Source organism: Phyllostomus hastatus, unplaced genomic scaffold (genome assembly GCF_019186645.2).
Source record: "Phyllostomus hastatus isolate PE091 unplaced genomic scaffold, TTU_PhHast_1.1 phas_contig_118, whole genome shotgun sequence".
Lineage (NCBI taxonomy): Eukaryota > Metazoa > Chordata > Mammalia > Chiroptera > Phyllostomidae > Phyllostomus > Phyllostomus hastatus.
In genome coordinates, this window is record NW_025333543.1 from 1,423,280 (window position 1) to 1,442,661 (window position 19,382).

A 19,382-nucleotide genomic window follows, 5' to 3' on the forward strand; every position below is an offset into this window, starting at 1 on the left:
TTCTCTAGTCATCATTAGAACAGTAAGCATTTATCACAGATTGGTTTACTTCTTTCAGGAATCACATTACTGGGAATGCAGTTTGAGGCATAACTAGATACTTCTGCGAAGCATAATGGAAATTTTGAGTTGATGAAAAAATCTTGACACCTTGACACTACTTTTTTAAAGAAAGTTCTGTTCCATTTGATTTCATTTCCCACCATAGCACTGTCTTTGAAGTTAACTTTTAAAAGAGCTCTGGAAATCTTTCTCAGTCTTGAGACAATGCTGATCTAATTTGAACCTTCTGCAGAGGTATTGGTTGTGGCTGGAAGTGAGACTTCGTAAATGTCTCTCTCTGCAGAACTGCATTTACTAGTTTCTCTCTGGCTCTGCCCAGAGCAAAGACTCTCAGATGCCTGTTTTGAGGTAACACTGCAGCCCTGAAGGACAGGGTAGCTATCTGTAATGAAATTGTGTGTGCTGTTTTAGTTTTCACTTTTATATTGTGTGCCAGACACCCATTCTAGAAGATATTTGAATAAAAAGTAGTCAGATAATATTTTCAAAGAGCAACAGCTCAATTTAAATAGAGCATCTCATTTCCAACAGTTTAAGCTATAAACATAGGGCCAGGCATTGAATGGTCCCTAACTCTCAAGTGTGTTGTTTGTTTTGCTCCCTTCCTTTAGTTACACAGTGAAAATTTTTATTAATATATTGCACATTATTCTTGTGACATGTTTTTTGAGAATATTCAAAGTGCTAATATTTTATAATCCACATTTGTTTTTTGTTTTGTAGTTTAAATCTAATTTACATTTGAAGACATTAAGTGACATTTTGCAACTGTAAATCTCAAATGTTCTTACAAGGGTTTTCTTTTTTTTTTTGGCAGAGGGGAGGTGGGCAAGATCAACTTTTTATGGAACGTGTTACAAAAGAGGCTTAGTTCATAAGGTCAAAGCCATGCCATCAGGAGACTCCTCAGGGTCTTCTTTCTCCACCTCCACTTTCTTCCCCTCAGCTGGGGTAACAGCGGCAGAGGGGGCAGGAGCACCAGCTGCTGGGGCAGGTCCACCAGCCCCTATGTTGCAGATGGGGCTCCTGATGTTGACATTGGCCAGGGTCTTTGCAAACAGTCCAGGCCATAAAAGTTCAACATTTATACCAGCTGCTTTACTGAGGACCTTGATCCTGTCCTCCAACACTGTCACCTTATCCTCATGCAGGATAAGGGCTGAGTGGATGTGGGCAAGCTCCCAGCTGGAGTGCATGCTGTGGGCGGGTGCTAGGCGAGCACTGCCTGGACAAAGTCAGGGCCTCACCCCAATGCGGCCTTGGCTTCCTGGGGAGGATTGAGCACCATAGTCGCAGATAGGGAAAGCCTTAGAAAGTTCTCTGGCTATGGTATGATGAAACCTTTTTTAAATGATTAATTTTGCCCTGGCTGATGTGGCTCAGTGGATTGAGCCTGGGCCTGCAATGGTCACCAATTCAGTTCCCAGTCAGGGCACATGCCTGGGTTGTGGGCCAGATCCCCACTGGGAGGTGTGAGAAAGGCAACCACACACTGATGTTTCTCTCCCTCTCTTTCTCCTTCCCTTCTCTGTCTGGAAATAAATAAATAAAATCTTTTTTTTTTAATTAATTTTAATTGGAAGAATAAAAATATCTCTATCACAGAAGTGTGAATGTTTTATAGTTAGCTGATTAAAAAGTTATAACCAAAGTCTAAATTTTAAATAGGGAAAAGACAATTCACCAAATATGGTATAAAGAGAGCCCTTCAACATATGAAAAAATGTATAAGCTTATTTATAATTAGGGAAATGCAAATTAAAACAAAACTGAGATTACTGTGACCAGAGAATTCCACAATATTTTTTGTATGTGGAATTAACACAAAATATGCTCAAACGCAAAATTTTGAGTACAGTATCATTAACTATAGGCATTACACTATACATCAGATCTCTGGGATTTGATCATCTTGTATAGTCAAAACTTTGTACCCTTTCAATAATATGTCCCTGTTTCACAACCGCCCCCCCCCCGCCAGCTATTCTACTTTCTGAAAAATTCCTTTCTACTCTCTGCTTTTATGAATTTGACTGTTTTAGGTTCCTCATAAAAATGGAATCATGCATTATTTGTCCTTCTGTGTCTGGTTTGTTTTTTTAAAGATTTTATTTATTTATTTTTAGAGAAAGGGAAAGGGAGGGAGAAAGAGAGGGAGAGAAACATTAATGTGTGATTGCCTCTCATGTGCCCCCTACTGGGGACCTGTCCCACAACCCAGGCAAGTGCCCTGACTGGGAATTGAACCTGACACCCTTTGGTTTGCAGGCTAGTATTCAATCCACTGAGCCACACCAGCCAGGGCCTGTGTCTGGTTTATTTAACTTAGTATAATGTCCATCAGCTTTGACATTTATATTCCCTCAAACAGTGTACAAACATTCTCTTTTCTCAACATCCTCAATAAACTTCTCTTTTATTTCCTTTATAATAGCCACTCTAATAGGTGTGAAGTGATAACTCCCTGTGGTTTTTAATTGCTATTGAAAATCAAATTATTACTGATGTTGAGGACCTTTTCATATTCCTTTTAGCCATTTGTCAGTCTTCTTCAGAGAAATGTCTATTCAGGGGTTTTTTTGCGGAGGGGAGTTCTGCCCATCTTTTAACCATGTAGTATGTTTTTTGTTACTGTTCTGTTTGTTTGCTTGCTTTTTGCTATTGACCTGTAGGAGTTTCTAATGTATTTTTGGATATTAACTCTGTATAAGATATGTTTTGTGCAAACATTTTCTCCCATTCCATGAGTTTCCTTTTCACTTTGCTGTGCAGAAACTTTTTAGTTTGATTTGGTCCTGCTTATTTTTCTGTTTTGTTACCTGTAGTTTTGGTGTCATATCCAAAAAATTATTCCCAAGGCCAATGTCAAAAAGCATTTTCCCCTATGTTTTATTCTAGGAATCACAGTGTCAGATTTTATGTTTGATATTTTTTAGTTGATTTTTGTGAATTATGTAAGAAAAGGGTTCAATTTCATTATTTTGCATGTGGATACTTAGTTTTCTCAGCATCATCTATTAAAACCCTCTCCACCTCGTGGTTTTTTTTTTTTTTAGCACCTTTGTCCAAGATTAGTTGTCCATATATGCATGGGTTTATTTCTGGGCTCTCTCTTCTGTTTCATTGGTGTATGTGTCTGGTTTATTTGTTTCTTTGTTTGTTTTTACCAGTAGTATCCTATTATAATTACCATAGCTTAGTAATATATTTTGAAATCAAGAACAGCTTTATTATTTCTCAAGTTTGGTTTGACTATCTGGGGTCTTTTGTGGTTCCACTAAACTTTGGGATTATGCTTTCTATTTCTGTGCAAAATGCCAGTGGGATTTTGAAAGTGGTTGCATTAAGTCTGTAGATTCAAATGTGAGGTCATATTGACAATATGACAATGTATAAATTCCTAGAAACATGCAAGCTATCAAGAAGAAATGGAACACTTGAACAGATCAAAAACAAATAAGGAATTTGAATCAGTAATCAATAACCTTCCAACAATGTAAAAACTAGGACCAATCCTTCTTAAATTCATCCAAAAAAAATGGAAGAGGAAATACTTTGAAACTCATTTTATGAAGACAGCATCATCTTGATATCAAAGCCAGACAAGGACACTACAAGAAAAGAAAACTACTAGACAGTGTCCCTTATGAATACAGATGTATAAATCCTCAACAAAATATTAGCATGTTGATTCCAACAGCATATTGAAAGGATCATAAATCCACTGGTGGTATTTATCTCTGGGATGCAAAGATGGTTCAACATACATAAATCATCAAGGTGATACACTACATTAAGAAAAGAAGGTTTCAAATCACATGATTATCTCAGTAGATGCAGAAAAAACATTTAATAAAATTTTACATCATTTATTGATAAAAACCCTTAACGTGTTAGTTATAGAAGGTACTTACCTTGACACAGTAAAGATTATATATGAAAAGTCCACAGGTAACATCATTCTCAATTGTGAAAAACTGAAAAATTCCCCTATATATCCAGAATTTAACAAAGATGTCTACTTTTACCACTTTTTTTTCCCAGCACAGTGCTGAAAATCCTTGTCAGAACAATAAGGCAAGGAAAAGAGATAAAATGCATCCACATTGGAAATTATCCAACGTTAGAAGTCAAATTATCTTTGCAGATGATGTGCTCTTGTATGTAGAAAACCATAAGGACTATAAAAAACTACTAAAACTAATAAATAAATGCAGCAAAGCTGCAGGATGTAGAATCATTTCTATACACTGACAATAAACTATCTGAAAAACAAATTAAGAGCCTTGACTAGAGTGGCTTAATGGATTGAGAGCTGTTCTGTAAACCAAAGGGTTGTCAGTTTGGAAAATTAATTAAGAAACAATCTCACTTACAATAGCATGAAAAAGAATATTGAGTTGATCAAAAGGATGTCTGTAGGAGTGCTTAGTTGTCTGGAACTTCATTCAAAACAATATTGTATTCTGACAGCTCTCATATCAGTGTACATTTGAAAAACATCACAATTGGAGAACTTTTACATAGCCATTTTAATATTGAAAGTGGAAGAAAATATGCAACGTTTTGGCACGCAGTTTGTTATGTTAAGAAAGGTAAAAATGCAACTGAAATGCAAAAAGAAAGATTTGTACACTGTATGGAGAAGGTGCTGTGACAGATAAAACATCAAAAGTGGTTTACAAAGTTTCGTGCTAGAGATTCTCACTGGATGACGCTCCAGGGTCATTTAAACCAGTCAAAGTTGATAGCAATCAAATCAAGACATTAATTAGATCAACATAATACCACATGGGAGATAGTCGACATACTCAAAATACCCAAATTAATAAAGTTATTGGTGAAAATGAAAAATATGTCTTTTATGGAAAAAACTAAACAAACTCTTTGGCCAACCCAATAAAATCATAGGAATAAACTTAACCAAGGAGGTAGAATAATTGTGCTGTGCAAAGTATAAAACACTGATGGATGGTTCAGGGGGTGGCAGAGGCAGAGTGGACGATGGTTCAGCCCAGCAGTTTGATGAGCTGCTGTGCCTCAGAGCCAAGTGCCCCCTTGTGATCCATTTTTGGGCACCATGTGTTCCACAGTGTGATCAAATGAACAACATGATGTCACAGTTAGCCAAAGAACACCCCAATTTTTGTTTGCAAAGTAGAAAGCTGAAACTGTTTCTGAAGTACCTGAAAAATATGAAATTAGTTCTGATGCCATCTTTCTGTTTTTCAAGAATTCTCAGCTCTGTGTTTCTGGCATGCTCATAGGAGGACTTGACAGTGAAGCAGCTGGAAGCATCTGAAAAACTAGATACAATTTGCCTTAAAGCTCCCAGATTAGAAGCAAGGCTCAAAGTAGTGACAAATAAAGCTTCTGTGATGCTCTTTATGAAAGAAAACAAACAGGAAGCTAAATGTGGATTTGGCAAACTCTGGAAATACTAAATAGCACTGGTGTTGAATATGAGACATTTGATATGTTGGAGGATGAAGTATGGCAAGGATTGAAAACATTCTCCAAGTGGCCAGCATATCCTCAGCTGTGTATGAAAGGGGAGCTCATTGGAGGGCTGGACATTGTTAAGGAACTGAAAGAAAATGGTGAATTGCTGCTTTCTCTGGAAGGAGAATATTAATAAGTGTTAAATGTGCTGCCCACTACTGCAGGAAGTAATTACTCATCAGCCAGTCGTCAGCAATGGAGGAGGAAAAGGAAAAGCCTCTTCCTCAGCTTCCCTTTGTCTATTCCACAAGGTAGTGCTAAATAAATGTATGTTACGTTTTTTTCACCAAAAACAGAACTTGATAAATGTCTTCAAATCCCATTTTTTTTAAAAAAAAGTATAAAACACCAGTGAAAGAAATTAAAGCAGTCACAAATAAATGGAAAGACATCTGATGATCATGGATTGGAAACATTCATATTATCTGGTCTTAGGCTGTTCTTGTTGGGAAATTTTTTATTACTAATTCAAATTCCTTATTTGTTTTTGGTCTGTTGAAGTTTTATGCTTCTTCTTGATTTAGTCTTGATGGTTTGTACGTTTCTAGGAATTTATCCATTTCTTCTAGGTTGTCCAGTTTTTTTATGTATGATTGTTCATAATGATATTTATTATCTTTATTTCTGTGGCATCAGTTGTAATGTTTTCTTTTTCACTTATGATTTTATTTGAGTCTTCTCTCTTTTTTCTGTTAGTCTAACTAAAGGTTTATTGATATTATTTACCTTTAAAAAACCAACTCTTAGTTTCATTGATCTTTTTTTGTTCTTTATTTATGCCCGTCTCTTTTTTTTTCTTTTTCTAACTTCAGACTTAATTTGTTCCTTTTTTTAGTCCCTTGAGCTGTAACATGTGATTTTTTTAAATGAAATCTGTCTTTTTTAAAATGTACTATTGGTGTTTATTTTTCTAAAGTCTTCTTAGTACTGCTTTTACTGCATCCCATAAATTTTGGTATGTTTTATTTTCATCTCTGTTTGTCTCAAAATATTTCCTATTTCCTTTTTGGTTTCTTCTTTGACCCAGTGGTTGTCCAAGAGTGTCTTGTTTAATCTCCATGCATTTGTGAATTTTCTCTTTTCCATTTGTTATTAAGTTCTAATTTTATTCCATTGATGTTTGAGAAGATAGCTGGGATGAGTTCAGTCTTAAACTTGTTAAGACATTTTTTGTGATTTAGCATGTAATGTAACCTGGAAAATGTTCTGTGTATACTTAAGAGGAATGTGTTGTGTGCTGCTGATGGGTGAAATATTCTGTGTATATTTTTTAGGTCTATTTGAACTATAGTGTTGTTGAAGTCTGCTATTTCCTTATTAACTTTTTGTCTGGATGATCTGTCTATTATTAAAAGTACAGTATTGAAGTTTTCTATTGTAATTGTATTGCTCTCTATTTCTCCCTTTAGATCTGCTAATGTATTTTGTATATATATCAGTGCTTTGATGAGATATATATATATATTTGTATGTATATATTTCTATCATCCTGGTGAATTGACCCTTTTGTCATTATGTAATGAACTTCCTTGTCTCTTGTGGCAATTATTTTGCTACTTTGTTTGATGTAAATATAGCTATCCCTGCTCTCTTTTCGTTACCATTTACATGGGATATCTTTTTCTATCCCTCCACTCTCAACCTATGTGTGTCCTAAAATCTAAATTGGGTCTCTTATAAGCAACATATAGTTGTATCTTGTTTTATCCAGATAAGGACTGACCCCTCAACTGGACTCCAGAGATTTGAACATTCTATTTTAAACTGATAACAGCTTCAATTGAAACATATATGAAACCTTACACTTTTATTTCCCCCCACACATATTATGTTATTGATGTGAGAATTTATTTCTTCTATACTGAGTATCCATGAACAAATTTTTGTGTTAGTAGTTGTTAATACATTTTCAGATTTTACATTAGGGCTAAGAAGATGTATGTACCACCATTATAATATTCTATTACTGTTCATGTATTTACCTGGATCAGTGAGATTTATACTTTCATATACATTTGTGTTTCTGTATATATTCACAACATTTTGTCTCCATTTGAAGGATTCCTTTTATCATTTTTTGTAAGACAGATCTAGTGGTGACATACTTGTTCAGTTTTTGCTTGCTCATTCACTTTTATTTTAATGTTTTTAATTGTTCAATTTTTTGATGCACAGTATGATAAATGGACTTTTAAATCAACTGATTTTTATGGAAAATAAAGAGCAAATAAATTAGACCCAAGTTAAAATAAAACATCAGCTAAATGTTCAGACCTCAGGATGTAAGAACCACAGATAAACTTCAATTCCACAGTCTTCTTTAAGAAGTCAAAGTCTTTCAAACAACATTGCTATGAACTGTTCCAGAGCATAACAGCATACAGAAATACTTAACAGGGGTGATGATCAAGGACACGTTTCCATGGTACTGCTTTCATAATGTTGTCCATGTGTAGAATCGCCTCTGCTACTTCAGCTGTACTTAGAAGAACTTATCACTTCATTTGGAGACTTTCTATTATACCTAGTATTTCCATGTCATCAATACTACCTTCCTTCACATCAAGTCCAGTCGGTGTATTGCCCTCACTGTGGACAGCTCAGAATGGTACCACCAGATCTGCACTGTTGTAGCCTGCATTGTCAGCTATTTTAGTTGGCAACATTCTCAGTGCTTTAGCATAAGACCCCATTGCAACAGCTTCTTTACCTGGTGTTTTCTGGCAAGCTGTGTCACAGCATGAGCCATCAGCATCTCAGAACAGCCTTCTCCATAAACTGTTGCAGAATCCTTCACAGTTTGGGCAAAAACAACAAGAGCATCATGCAAAGATCTTTCTGTTCCATATAAAATTTGTTGAGTAGTACCATGAAGAATTATAGTGCAAGCCTCTCCAAGGGCTACCCCAGAAAAGTGAAAGTGCTTGTCTTCTCCAATTATAACTTCCTCAGTAAGCTTTCAACTCCTAGGCTTCACAGGTTCTGGGTGGTCAAAGGTAAAGGCAATTTTACCACCTGTGACAAGACCCAGGCATTTCACACCTGCAAAATTTGCATGTCCAATAGCCATAAGACCAGCAACACCAAAGAGCAGTTTGGGCTAGTTGTGAATTAATTGTCTGTTAATAAAGCAATTTATCCCATGCTTAAAAATGCAGTCATCTTTTCCATTCCTTTTTTCCTTTTCTACATGTTTTATTTTGGCAACCTTTGTTGTAGAATCAACTACTACACAGGAACCCAATATCTTTTTTTTTTGTCTGAACCCATACCAGTATTTGCAGTAAGAACTTTAGCATTTTCCGTTTGTTTTGATTGATTTGCTTCAATTTTTTTTATCCAACGGAAAGCCTTCATCTAAATAGGAATCTGCCAGCTTCTTGAGGATGTACATTGCCTCCAGATTACCAGAGCCTTTCAATATGAGAACAACTTCTATGGCTAATTTAGTAAAGGGATCTTTGTGAGGAGTAAAAAGTTTTGAGGAAAATGTTCCCACAATGTTCATTAAATTTAAAGGACAATTTTGTTTCATCTTTAGAGGATAGTATTCTTGGTTGGCAGGGGTTTTTTTTAGCACTTTGTATATAAGTTTTTAAGAACTATTTTATTTATTTACTTTTAGAGAGGAGAAGGGAGAGAGAAAGAGAAGAGACACACCATTATGCCCCAACTGGGAATTAGAATCAAATCAGCAAACTTTCACTTTGTGGGATGACACCCAACCAACTGAGCCACCAGTCAGGGCAGCGTTTTGTATATATCTTACCACTACCTGCAGGCTTCCAAGATTTCTGCTGATAAATCTGCTCATAGCCTTATTGGGAAGAGGGCTTCTTGTATATGATGAGTCGTATTTCTCTGCTACTTTCAAAATTCTCTCTTTGTCTTTGACTTTTGACAATTTAATTATAATGTGTCTCAGTGTAGACCTTTTTAGGTCCAGCCATTTGGTGTCCTTTGGACTGCTTGAATCTGGGTGTCCATTTTCCTATCCAGATTTGGGGAGTTTAACACACTATTTCTTTAAATAAGCTTTCCGCCCCTTTCTCTTTCATCTGGGACTGCCATAATAGGTATCATCCATTTTCTTAGAGAGGTCTCATACATTCCATAGGCTTTCTTTATTTTTTTAATTTGTTTTCCTCTTGTTACTGTAACTGTGTAACTTCAAATTACTTGTTTTCAAGTTCATTGATTCTTTATCTTCTTGTTCAAATCTGCTATTGAAATTCTGTGTTGAATTTTTCGATCATGTATTCCTGAGATGAAGAATACTTGTTTGGGCCCTGGCTGGTGTAGCCCAGTGGATTGAGCGTGGGTTGCAAACCAAAGTGTCACAGGTTCAATTCCCAGTCAGGGCACATGCCTGGGTTGCAGGCCACGGCCCCCAGCAACCGCATGTTGATGTTTCTCTCTCTCTCTCTCTTTCTCCCTCCCTTCCCTCTCTAAAAATAAATAAATAAAATCTTTAAAAAAAAGAACTCCCTTATCCCACCCTTAAAAAAGAAAGAATACTTGTTTGGCTGTTTTCTATGGTTTCTGTACAATTTACTACTTTCTTCATGTATTGTTTTCGTGATATCATTTTGTTTTCTGTGTGTTCTCTTGTGGCTCACTGAGCTTAACATGATTTTTTAACACTTTCAGGCAATTAGTTCATAGATCTCCATTTGGGCGGGGGGTGGTTACTGAAACTTTATTTTGTTCCTTTGTTGGTGTCAAGTTTCTTTGATTCTTCATGATCCTTGTAGCCTTGCATTGGTGTCTGCACATTGGAAGAAGCAGTCACCTCTTCCATTCTTTAAAAAGTTGCTTCTTCAGGGAAAACCCTTCACTAGTCAGCCCAGGCAGAGTTGCTGGGTGGGCAAGTTGGCAGGGACCACGAACAAGCAGGCCGGCTGCCAGGGCCTGTAGGTTGGCTGGTCTGCTGCTGGTTTTCACAGTCAGGCAGGCTTGGTGCTGTGATCCATAATCAAGCCACATTCTTTTCTTTTATTTTTTTTAATTATTTTATTGTTATTCAAGTACAGTTGTCTGCATTTATCCCCCACCACTCCACCCTGACCCCAGCCATCCCCACCTCCCTCCCCTGCTTCCACCCCCTATTGGTTTTGTCCATGTGTCCTTCAGAGTTGTTCCTGAAAAACCTTCTCCCCTTATGCAGCATTATCCCCTCCCTCTCCCCTCTGGCTACTGCCAGATTGTTCTTAATTTCAATGTCTCTGGTTATATTTTACTTGCTTGTTTGTTTTGTTGATTAGGTTCCACTTCAAGGTGAGATTATGTGGTATTTTGTCTTTCACCGCCTGGCTTATTTCACTTAGCATAATGCTCTCCAATTCCATCCATGCTGTTGCAAAGGGTAGGAGCTCCTTCTTTCTTTCTGCTGCATAGAATTCCACTGTATAAATGTAACATAGTTTTTTGATCCACTCATTTACTGATGGGCACTTAGGTTACTTCCAGCACTTGATTATTGTAAATTGTGCTGCTGTGAACATTGGGGTGCATAGGATCTTGTGGATTGGTGTTTCAGGGTTCATAGGATATAATCCCAGCAGTGGAATTGCTGGGTCAAAATGCAGTTTCATTTTTAGTTTTCTGAGGAACTTCCATACTGTTTTCCACAGTGGCTGTACCAGTCTGCAATCCCACCAACAGTGTACTAGGGTTCCCTTTTCTCCACATCCTCTCCAACACTTGTTTGTTGATTTGGTTATGATGGCCATTCTGGTGGGTGTGAAGTGATACCTCATTGTGGTTTTAATTTGCATCTCTCTGATGGCTAGTGACGTTGAGCATCTTTTCATGTGTCTGTGGGCCCTCTGTATGTCCTCCTTGGAGAAGTGTCTGTTCAACTCTTTTGCCCATTTTTTAATTAAGTTGTTAGTCTTCCTGGAGTGGAGTCATGTAAGTTCTTTATATATTTTGGAGATCAAGCCCTTGCCTGAGGTGCCATTGGCAAATATGTTTTCCCGTATAGTTGGTTCTCTTTTCATTTTGCTGATGTTTTCTTTAGCCACGCAGAAGCTTTTTATTTTGATGAAGTCTCATTGGTTTATTATTTCCTTTCTGTCCCTTGCTCTAGGGAAGATATTGGTGAAAATATTGCTGCATGGAATGTCTGAGGTTTTCCTGCCTATGTTCTCCTCTAGGAATTGTATGGTGTCATAACTTATATTTAAGCCTTTTATCCACCTGAATTTATTTTTGTGTGTGGTGTAAGTTGGTGATCGAGTTTCAGTTTTTTGCATGTAGCTGTCCAGATCTCCAACAGCATTTGTTGAAGAGGCTATTTTTACTCCATTTTATGTTGCTTCCCCCTTTGTCAAATATTAATTGACCATAGAGACTTGGGTTTATTTCTGGGCTCTCTGTTCTGTTCCATTGGTCTATGTGCCTGTTCTCATACCAGTACCAGGCTGTTCTGATTACAGTGGCCTTGTAATATAGTTTAATATCAGGTATCATGATCCCTTCTAATTTGTTGTTCCTTCTCAAAGTTGCTACAGCTATTCGGGGTCATTTATGGTTCCTTATAAATTTTTGAAGTGTTTGTTCTATATCTGTGAAATATGTCATTGGTACTTTAATAGGGATTGCATTGAATCTATAAATTGCTTTGGGTAGTATGGACATTTTGATGATGTTAATTCTTCTAATCCATGAGCATGGTACACGCTTATTTTCAAGAACTTTCGAAAAAGTAAATATTATTTTTACCCATTTAAACAGCACAACTTTTTAAAAGTGATTATTGCCATTACCTAAAAGGCATTAGAAAATTCCTGGTTGAGTATAAAATCTAATTTAAGAGGCAGACATGAAGATATTCACAAATGTAGTCCTGTATGCAGTACTACATACAGTAAAATAAATAAATATCTGAATTATATTTAAGAGAACCTAATTCACATAGGAGGGTCAGGAAATCTCTATGAAAGTGTGTTTTAACTTTTGACCTTAGATTTCCTTTTAATTTTTATTTATGTATTTATTTTTAGAGAGAAGGGATGGGAGGGAGAAAGAGGAAGTCAAATATTGATGTTAGAAAGAAACACTGATAGGTTGCCTCTCATACACATGCCCCAAATGGGGACAAACGTGCAACCTAGGCATGTGCCGTGCCGGGAATCAGACCAGCGACCTTTCACTTAATGGGACAATACCCAACTGAGTCACACCATTCAGAGCTGGACCTTAGATTTATAAAAAATACACTACAAATAAAGAATAAGAATTTTTAAATGTGAGAAGAAATTTTGTAGATACACATATTTAAATAATAAGGATCAATGAATAAACTGTGAAATCTGAAGTAGAATTAAAATGTACACTGGCCGCCCTGACTAGTGTGGCTCAGTGGATTGAGTGTCCTCCTGCAAACTGAAAGGTTGCCAGTTCAATTCCTGGTCACAGCAGATGCCTAGATTTTGAGCCAGGTCCCCAGGTGGGGACATGTGAGAGGTAATTAATGGATGTTTCTCTCACACATTGATGTTTCTCTCCCTGTCTTCCTCCCTCCCTTTCCCTCTCACTAAACATAAATAAAATAAAATCTTTAAAATGGCTGCCATTGCTTTATTTTAAAAATACATGCTTAACTTAGAGCATTTCAAAAATATATAAAGCAAAAAGAAAAATTCCTTATCTCTCATAATTTAAATATAACTACTTTGAATGTTTTGGTGTCATGTCCAGCATTTCTCTTTTCTGTTGAAAGATGTATTAACCATTTGGTTTCATACTCTACAATATTCCACTACAACTGTACTTTTATTTTTAATTATTTTTTAATTTTATTTATTTATTTATTTTTAGTTAGAGGGAAAGGGAGGCAAAAAGAGAGGGAGAGAAACATCAATATGTGGTTGCCTCTTGACCCCCCCTCCCCTACTGGGGACCTGGCCCGCAACCCAGGCATGTACCCTAGACTGGGAATCAAACCAGCGACCCTTTGGTTCTCAGGCCGGTACTCAGTCCACTGAGCCACACCAGCCGGGGCTACAACTGCACTTCTAATGACGTGCATTCAAGGGGTATAATATTTGCATATGTTTCTAACAAGTAATGTATTTTTACATTATTTCTCTATCCTTTAACAGGCATTTGCCTGGTGGCCGGATTTATTGGCAGAGCATGCAGAGAAGTTTTGGGCTTTATTCACAGTGGATATGGATACAGCACTGGAGGCTCAGCCACAAGACTCCTGGGATAGTTTTCCTCTTTTCCAGCTGCTTAATAATTTCCTCAGAAATGACAGTAAGCACTTGTATTTGCTCTAGTCTGTGAAATGGGGTGGGGTGAGAGAATGTTGTGTGTGCAGATATGTATTTACAGAGCTCTTGCAACCGTGCAGCAAAAGTCAAAATGCATAACATTATATTTTCTCTTCCTCCCTGAGTGTATCAGGCCAGGATCTGGGGAAACCAGCAGCACTACCACCTTGCTCCACTGGCCCCTGGAGCTCCACTGGTTCCTGCCCTCCTGCCTTCATTGAGGAATGATAGCACAGACACCCTTCTCAGTGTACCTTGTGAATCAAAAAGTTTCCAAAGGTTAACATTTCTAAAGCACTTTAGAATACTTTTGATCTTTGAAAGACATCTTGGAAAAGTATCATTATTCTAGAAATCATGCTATGTTAAGGCTTCTAATAATATGTGTTATGATAATATTGTTTTCTGAAAGGGATTCTAAAGATGCTAGTGTAATATTGCTATATGGTTTGGCTTGCTCTCTTAGTATTTAGAAGTTAAAGAGATTGCATAGGTGCTCTGTTGAGATTTTTTCCCCAAAGCAATGTAACTTTTGCAATTATTTTGGTACATGGTCTTCTAGCAAACAGGACAAACCTAGTTTTTCATCAGAGTTTTAGGGAGGCACTTGTTAACATACAGATTCCTGGGCCTTTTGTATAATGGTTCTTTAAACTTTCATTTAATAGCTACTGAGAGGCTTACTTCAACACTTGCAGTAATCATGAGGTCACTAATTACCTGTTCTGTACAATTCTTCCCATTGTAGACCAGGTTGAGCTCTGGCTCCCGCTAAACTCTGGTTCTGACTTGCTCTATTTGATCAGCGTAACAGCCTTCTTCTATTGTGTATTTCCTTCTCTAAGCCATTATTCCCAGGCCATTCAACTCTTCCTCACGTGATAGGGTTTTCATGCTCATTATCATTCTTGTCACCTTTTTCTAAATAGACTTCACTCCATTTTCCACTATTGCTCGGGAGTGTGGTGTTGACAAGAACACAGCGCTCACATGTGACCTGAGTAACCCAGACCCCAATGAGAGACGCCTTTTTCTTCTGCCTGTCTTCCTGTGGCCCATGGTGGCTCCAGCCCTCGTAGGACCTTAGTCACCTTGTCCATGCATTTTAAACATTTGAAACTAGATCCTCTTGCTGCTCTGTTTCCGGGACACCACTACTATGTACTTCTAAGTTTAAACTTAAATTTAAGTTTATATACTTATCTTTGTTTTTTTTTAAATTACTCTATCAGTCAGCTTTGTTCATAACTCTAGTCCATTATTTCTTACCTTTCTTTGGTTCATCTTTATGAGTCTCTGCTAAAACTACAACTGTTATACTGGGGAAAATTCACACAGATAGGAAATTGTGTGTAGTATCAGACTCCCCACAGACATCCAGATAGGACACTGGGTTAAGAATGCCTGTTATAGTAAGAGAGGCATCATGTTATAGTAATTAATAATATGGGCTTTGACAGATTCACATCTGTCTCTACCACTTGCTACTTGACCTTTGACAATAGCTTAACCTCTGTAAATTATAGATTCTTTATCTATAAAAGAAGGAAAATAATAGTGCCTGCAGTGTCATTGGCAGTGACAATTAAATACAATACTAGCTCATATATAATAAATGCTAAATAAATATTATGAATATTAACTAATAAAACTTCAGTCCTGATTCTTTCAACCATCTTACTCATTTTCTCTCATATTTTATTTCCAAAAGATTCTATTCAAAAATCAAAGAAGTGAGCTACAATTTCTACTTGAGATTCAACCACAATTCTGCTCTTGGGAGTTGTTAACCCACATTCAGTTATCTGTATGTGAATCATTCATTCTGCAAGTTATCCTCATCTAGATTTTAACTTCCAATTTGGTTCCCTCCTGCCAGCTAGCAGTTTCAGAACAACCTTCTTTATTGCCATTCCCTCACCTTCATTCATTGTCTGCTAAGAAATCACCAGACAGGCTTAATACTAACTTAAGACAAAACTATAACAACAAACTTGTTGCCAGAAATAAATACTTCTGTTGTGCATTAATTCCCTAAATGAGAATAAGTTAATGTAGGATTATTCCAACATCACTTTCTCTGTTTACATGAAAACCCAAGAATTGATCATATTTAGATTATTTTGGAGTTTATTAAAAATGAAATATCTGTTCATATTGATAGTCATACTGTTAGTAAACATGATAAATCATTTAACTTATTCAACATATTAGAATTTATGGAAAAAAGCCAAACATGTTGTAGATTTCTTAGAAGTTTTCTTGAGGAACCTCTACTGCAACTCCAGTGAGTTGACATCTTTTGATATTTATTTTTTTAAAGTGCTGTTACATTGCAAATATGAATTTGTGAGAGTTATATCAAAATAACACTAAAATAAGAATTATAGAAATTTGATTTTCAGCCAGGCTTGCAAATATTTAGTTCAAAATAGGTACCTATTCCTTTCCTGTTTTAAACCATTTCTATACATTATACATTATAATTAAATGTATAAAGTATTAACTTATGTTATTTTGGTATATGTTACTCAAACAAAACACAAAATTATTTTTGCTGATGTCTTCTGAGTATTATGTATTTGGGGATTAAGTCTAGATCTTGGCTTTGATTTTGTGGTGATTAGTAGATTTTAGAAAACATCAATTATTTCAGAGGAAAACAGCCCAGTGCTGTAACTCCCTTTTGGTTTTGGGCTGCGGTATGAGCTGGGGGCATAGAATGCAGTGACTTTCTTCCCAAACTCACAAGGTACCCAAAGCCAAAACTGCCAAGTAATATCTCACAAGTTAGTGAAACATATTTTTTGCTATTAATATCACCTTTGATAATAATGTTAATAACTGTGTTTATTTTATTAAATTCCTGAAATATTTAGGCAGTGATTTAGTGAATTCTCTTTAGAAGTTAAATGTTAACCTATACTGCCTCCAAATTGTCCTTTTTGAAAGCCAATGGGAAAATACAAAACTTGTATCCTTTTAACCCACATTGAAAGAAAGATCCTTACATCACTGCCACAGTACGGCAGGTTTTATCATACTGACCCCATTAGAGTTACAGTCCAAATTCTAACTACTCGCAGCTTTAACCAGCCAGGGGCAACAAGAACAGATTGCTCTGAAATGTCCAGTGTTGGGACCAGAGATAACTTGCTGAGTAACAGTGCTTACTGTTTCCTCACCCGTGGTGTGCCACTGATTATACAGAGATTTTTAAATGATTGTGATTTATTATTAATAGTGTCACATTTTATTTTGCTTTTTCCATAATAAAATTCCTAATATATCTCCAATTAATTAAGGTATTAGTTAGAATTTGTCCTTTATTTGTACCTTAAAAACTTTATAGCTGACTTGTTTTTGTTTTTTAATGACTAATTTAGGTATTCCACTGGTTGTTTGCCATCTTTCATTAAAATCTTTATGCTTTGATATTCCAGAATAGGTATTTTTTCTTGAGAAGAGGGGAAGGGGTCTTAGACAAGACCCTCTATTTTCCAGCTGAGGAAACGGAAGCCCTAAGAGGCAAGGTACCCGGCGTGGGGCTCGCCGACAGGGTGTCAGGGACAGAGAAGTGAGGTCTGATTCCTTAGTCCCTAGTTCTATCTCCGTCTACAGTGACAAAAGCAGATTCTAGGGGCACTTATAAAATAATACGATTTTTTAAGGAAGATAGGTGGTTTCTTAAAATAACATTTATAGGGTCTTGAGCTGTGGGGACAGAGGAAGAGAGTTGGTTAAAGAGTACAGAAAATGCCAGATAAGGGTACATATCATCTCAGTGTGTACGTCACGAAACATCCATGATGAGAATTTTGGGGACTGAACTATAATTGGGGAAAGGGATCCAAAATAATTTAATTTCTGTTTTAAGAGGAAAAAATATTTTCTGGGTCATGTGCCTTTTCTTACAGTTGAGCATGATTAGGGAAAGTCTTAGCCTTAAAAACTCTTGGAGATGAAATATGGTTTTCCTCAAGGGAAGAGTACCAGCTGCACCATCATTTCAGCAACTGGCCCTAATCTCCCGCCCCTCACAGACTCGCCCACTGATCCCCAGAGCAGGACTGATGATGAAAACAAACTCGGGCTCCTCATTTCTGTCCAACACATACTGCCCTCCGCTGAGTCTCTTTCCCCTGTGCCTCTCCCCCTGCCTCCATCCACCCTCATCTTCTCCCCTCAAACTAAAGAGATCATTGTGGATGGGCAACCCCTTTAAATGGTATCTAAGGAAACAGTTTTGAAAAAGAGATGTATTAAAATTGAGGGGAAACATGTTTTCACAATGAAGCAATTAACGTGGTATTTAAATGATGCCGAATGACTACAAAACATGTACAAATAGATGCTACCCGTGCATGCTATTTCCCACAATTGTCCTGTCGATACAGATATGGCAAGTGACTGCTTCTGCCAAATGAAAGCCATCTGCAAATGGCACAAATCATTTCTTTCAGCACCACTGAAAGGCAGACTCTTGGAGCTAGTCACCTTTTAATCTGTGGATATGCTAGCAAGTGGCAAATGACCATTCTATTGGGAACTGATTCCCAAGTGAAAAATACCACGGTGCTTCTTCTTTAATTAACAGCCTTTTCACATTGCTAGCACATTAAAGCCATCCCAAAGAACACCCGTGCTTATATAATAATGTCACAGCATCTCTGCCTAAATGAATAATAAATATTCAAGCTCTACACTAAGTGAAAACCTATTCTCCAAGACTTTCACCTTCATAAGGATGGGCTCATAAAAATCGAAAAAAGAAAAGTTGGAATGTCTCATGAGGATAAAAAGGCTAGTGTTAATAATTAACAAAGAGAGTGAAGTGGAGTCAAATTAGCCATAATAGAGCCCAGAGTGACTGGCAAAGTCACCTCTCATTATCAAAAAAACTCATTAAGAAATGAAGAGGTGGAAATCCCGCTGGGTTGTTCTCACACTTAGGCTGTATCAGAGATGATTTTTCAGATTTCTTTCAAATGAAGAACTGTTAGGTCACCATATTGTATATTAGGTTAATCTTCAAGCTTTGAAATATGGAAGGCTGACACCTGCGTGTTATTCTACCTCAAGTGCTTAAATGAGCCATGCATCTGAGATTCGTGAGTTGGTGTTTATAGATATATCTGTACATCCACATGCTAGGAGCAACACAGAGGGGATATAACTTCCGTAGTACAGCAGGGCTGTGTGCCAGCCTAGTTCATAGATAACCACATTTACAGATGATGAAAGAACCATGAAATGTGAAAATGTATTTAACTCCAGTCCCCAGAGATGATTGAATTCAAAATTACATGTTAGAATTTGTTTTACTGGCTAGTATAGTAAGAGAATTATAAAAGCAAGGAATCACTAGCTGTTTTTTTTTTCACTTGAATTCCACAGTACTGCTCTAGTTTCTTTATCACATGTAGACCTTTTTAGATTTCAATCTGCTTTGTATAATTTTTTTAGAATTTAGTGCCTTAAAGAAGGTAATCTTCCCTAAATGCCTAGGTATCCTTCACTGTAGATTTGCAAGAA

General features: G+C 36.8%; 1 protein-coding gene and 1 pseudogene across 18 annotated transcripts in view; one reads left to right on the forward strand and one right to left on the reverse strand.

The window, feature by feature from the left end:
- Positions 1 to 19,382, forward strand: part of CADPS2 (calcium dependent secretion activator 2) — a 586,770-nt gene that overhangs the window by 493,301 nt on the left and 74,087 nt on the right. For all 18 annotated transcript variants that reach the window (XM_045846981.1, XM_045847023.1, XM_045846989.1 and 15 more), the window contains one exon: positions 13,674 to 13,830. In XM_045846981.1, coding sequence (XP_045702937.1) covers positions 13,674 to 13,830 — 157 coding nt within the window. The remainder of the gene's footprint in view (positions 1 to 13,673; positions 13,831 to 19,382) is intronic.
- Positions 7,956 to 9,100, reverse strand: LOC123824086 (annotated as a pseudogene).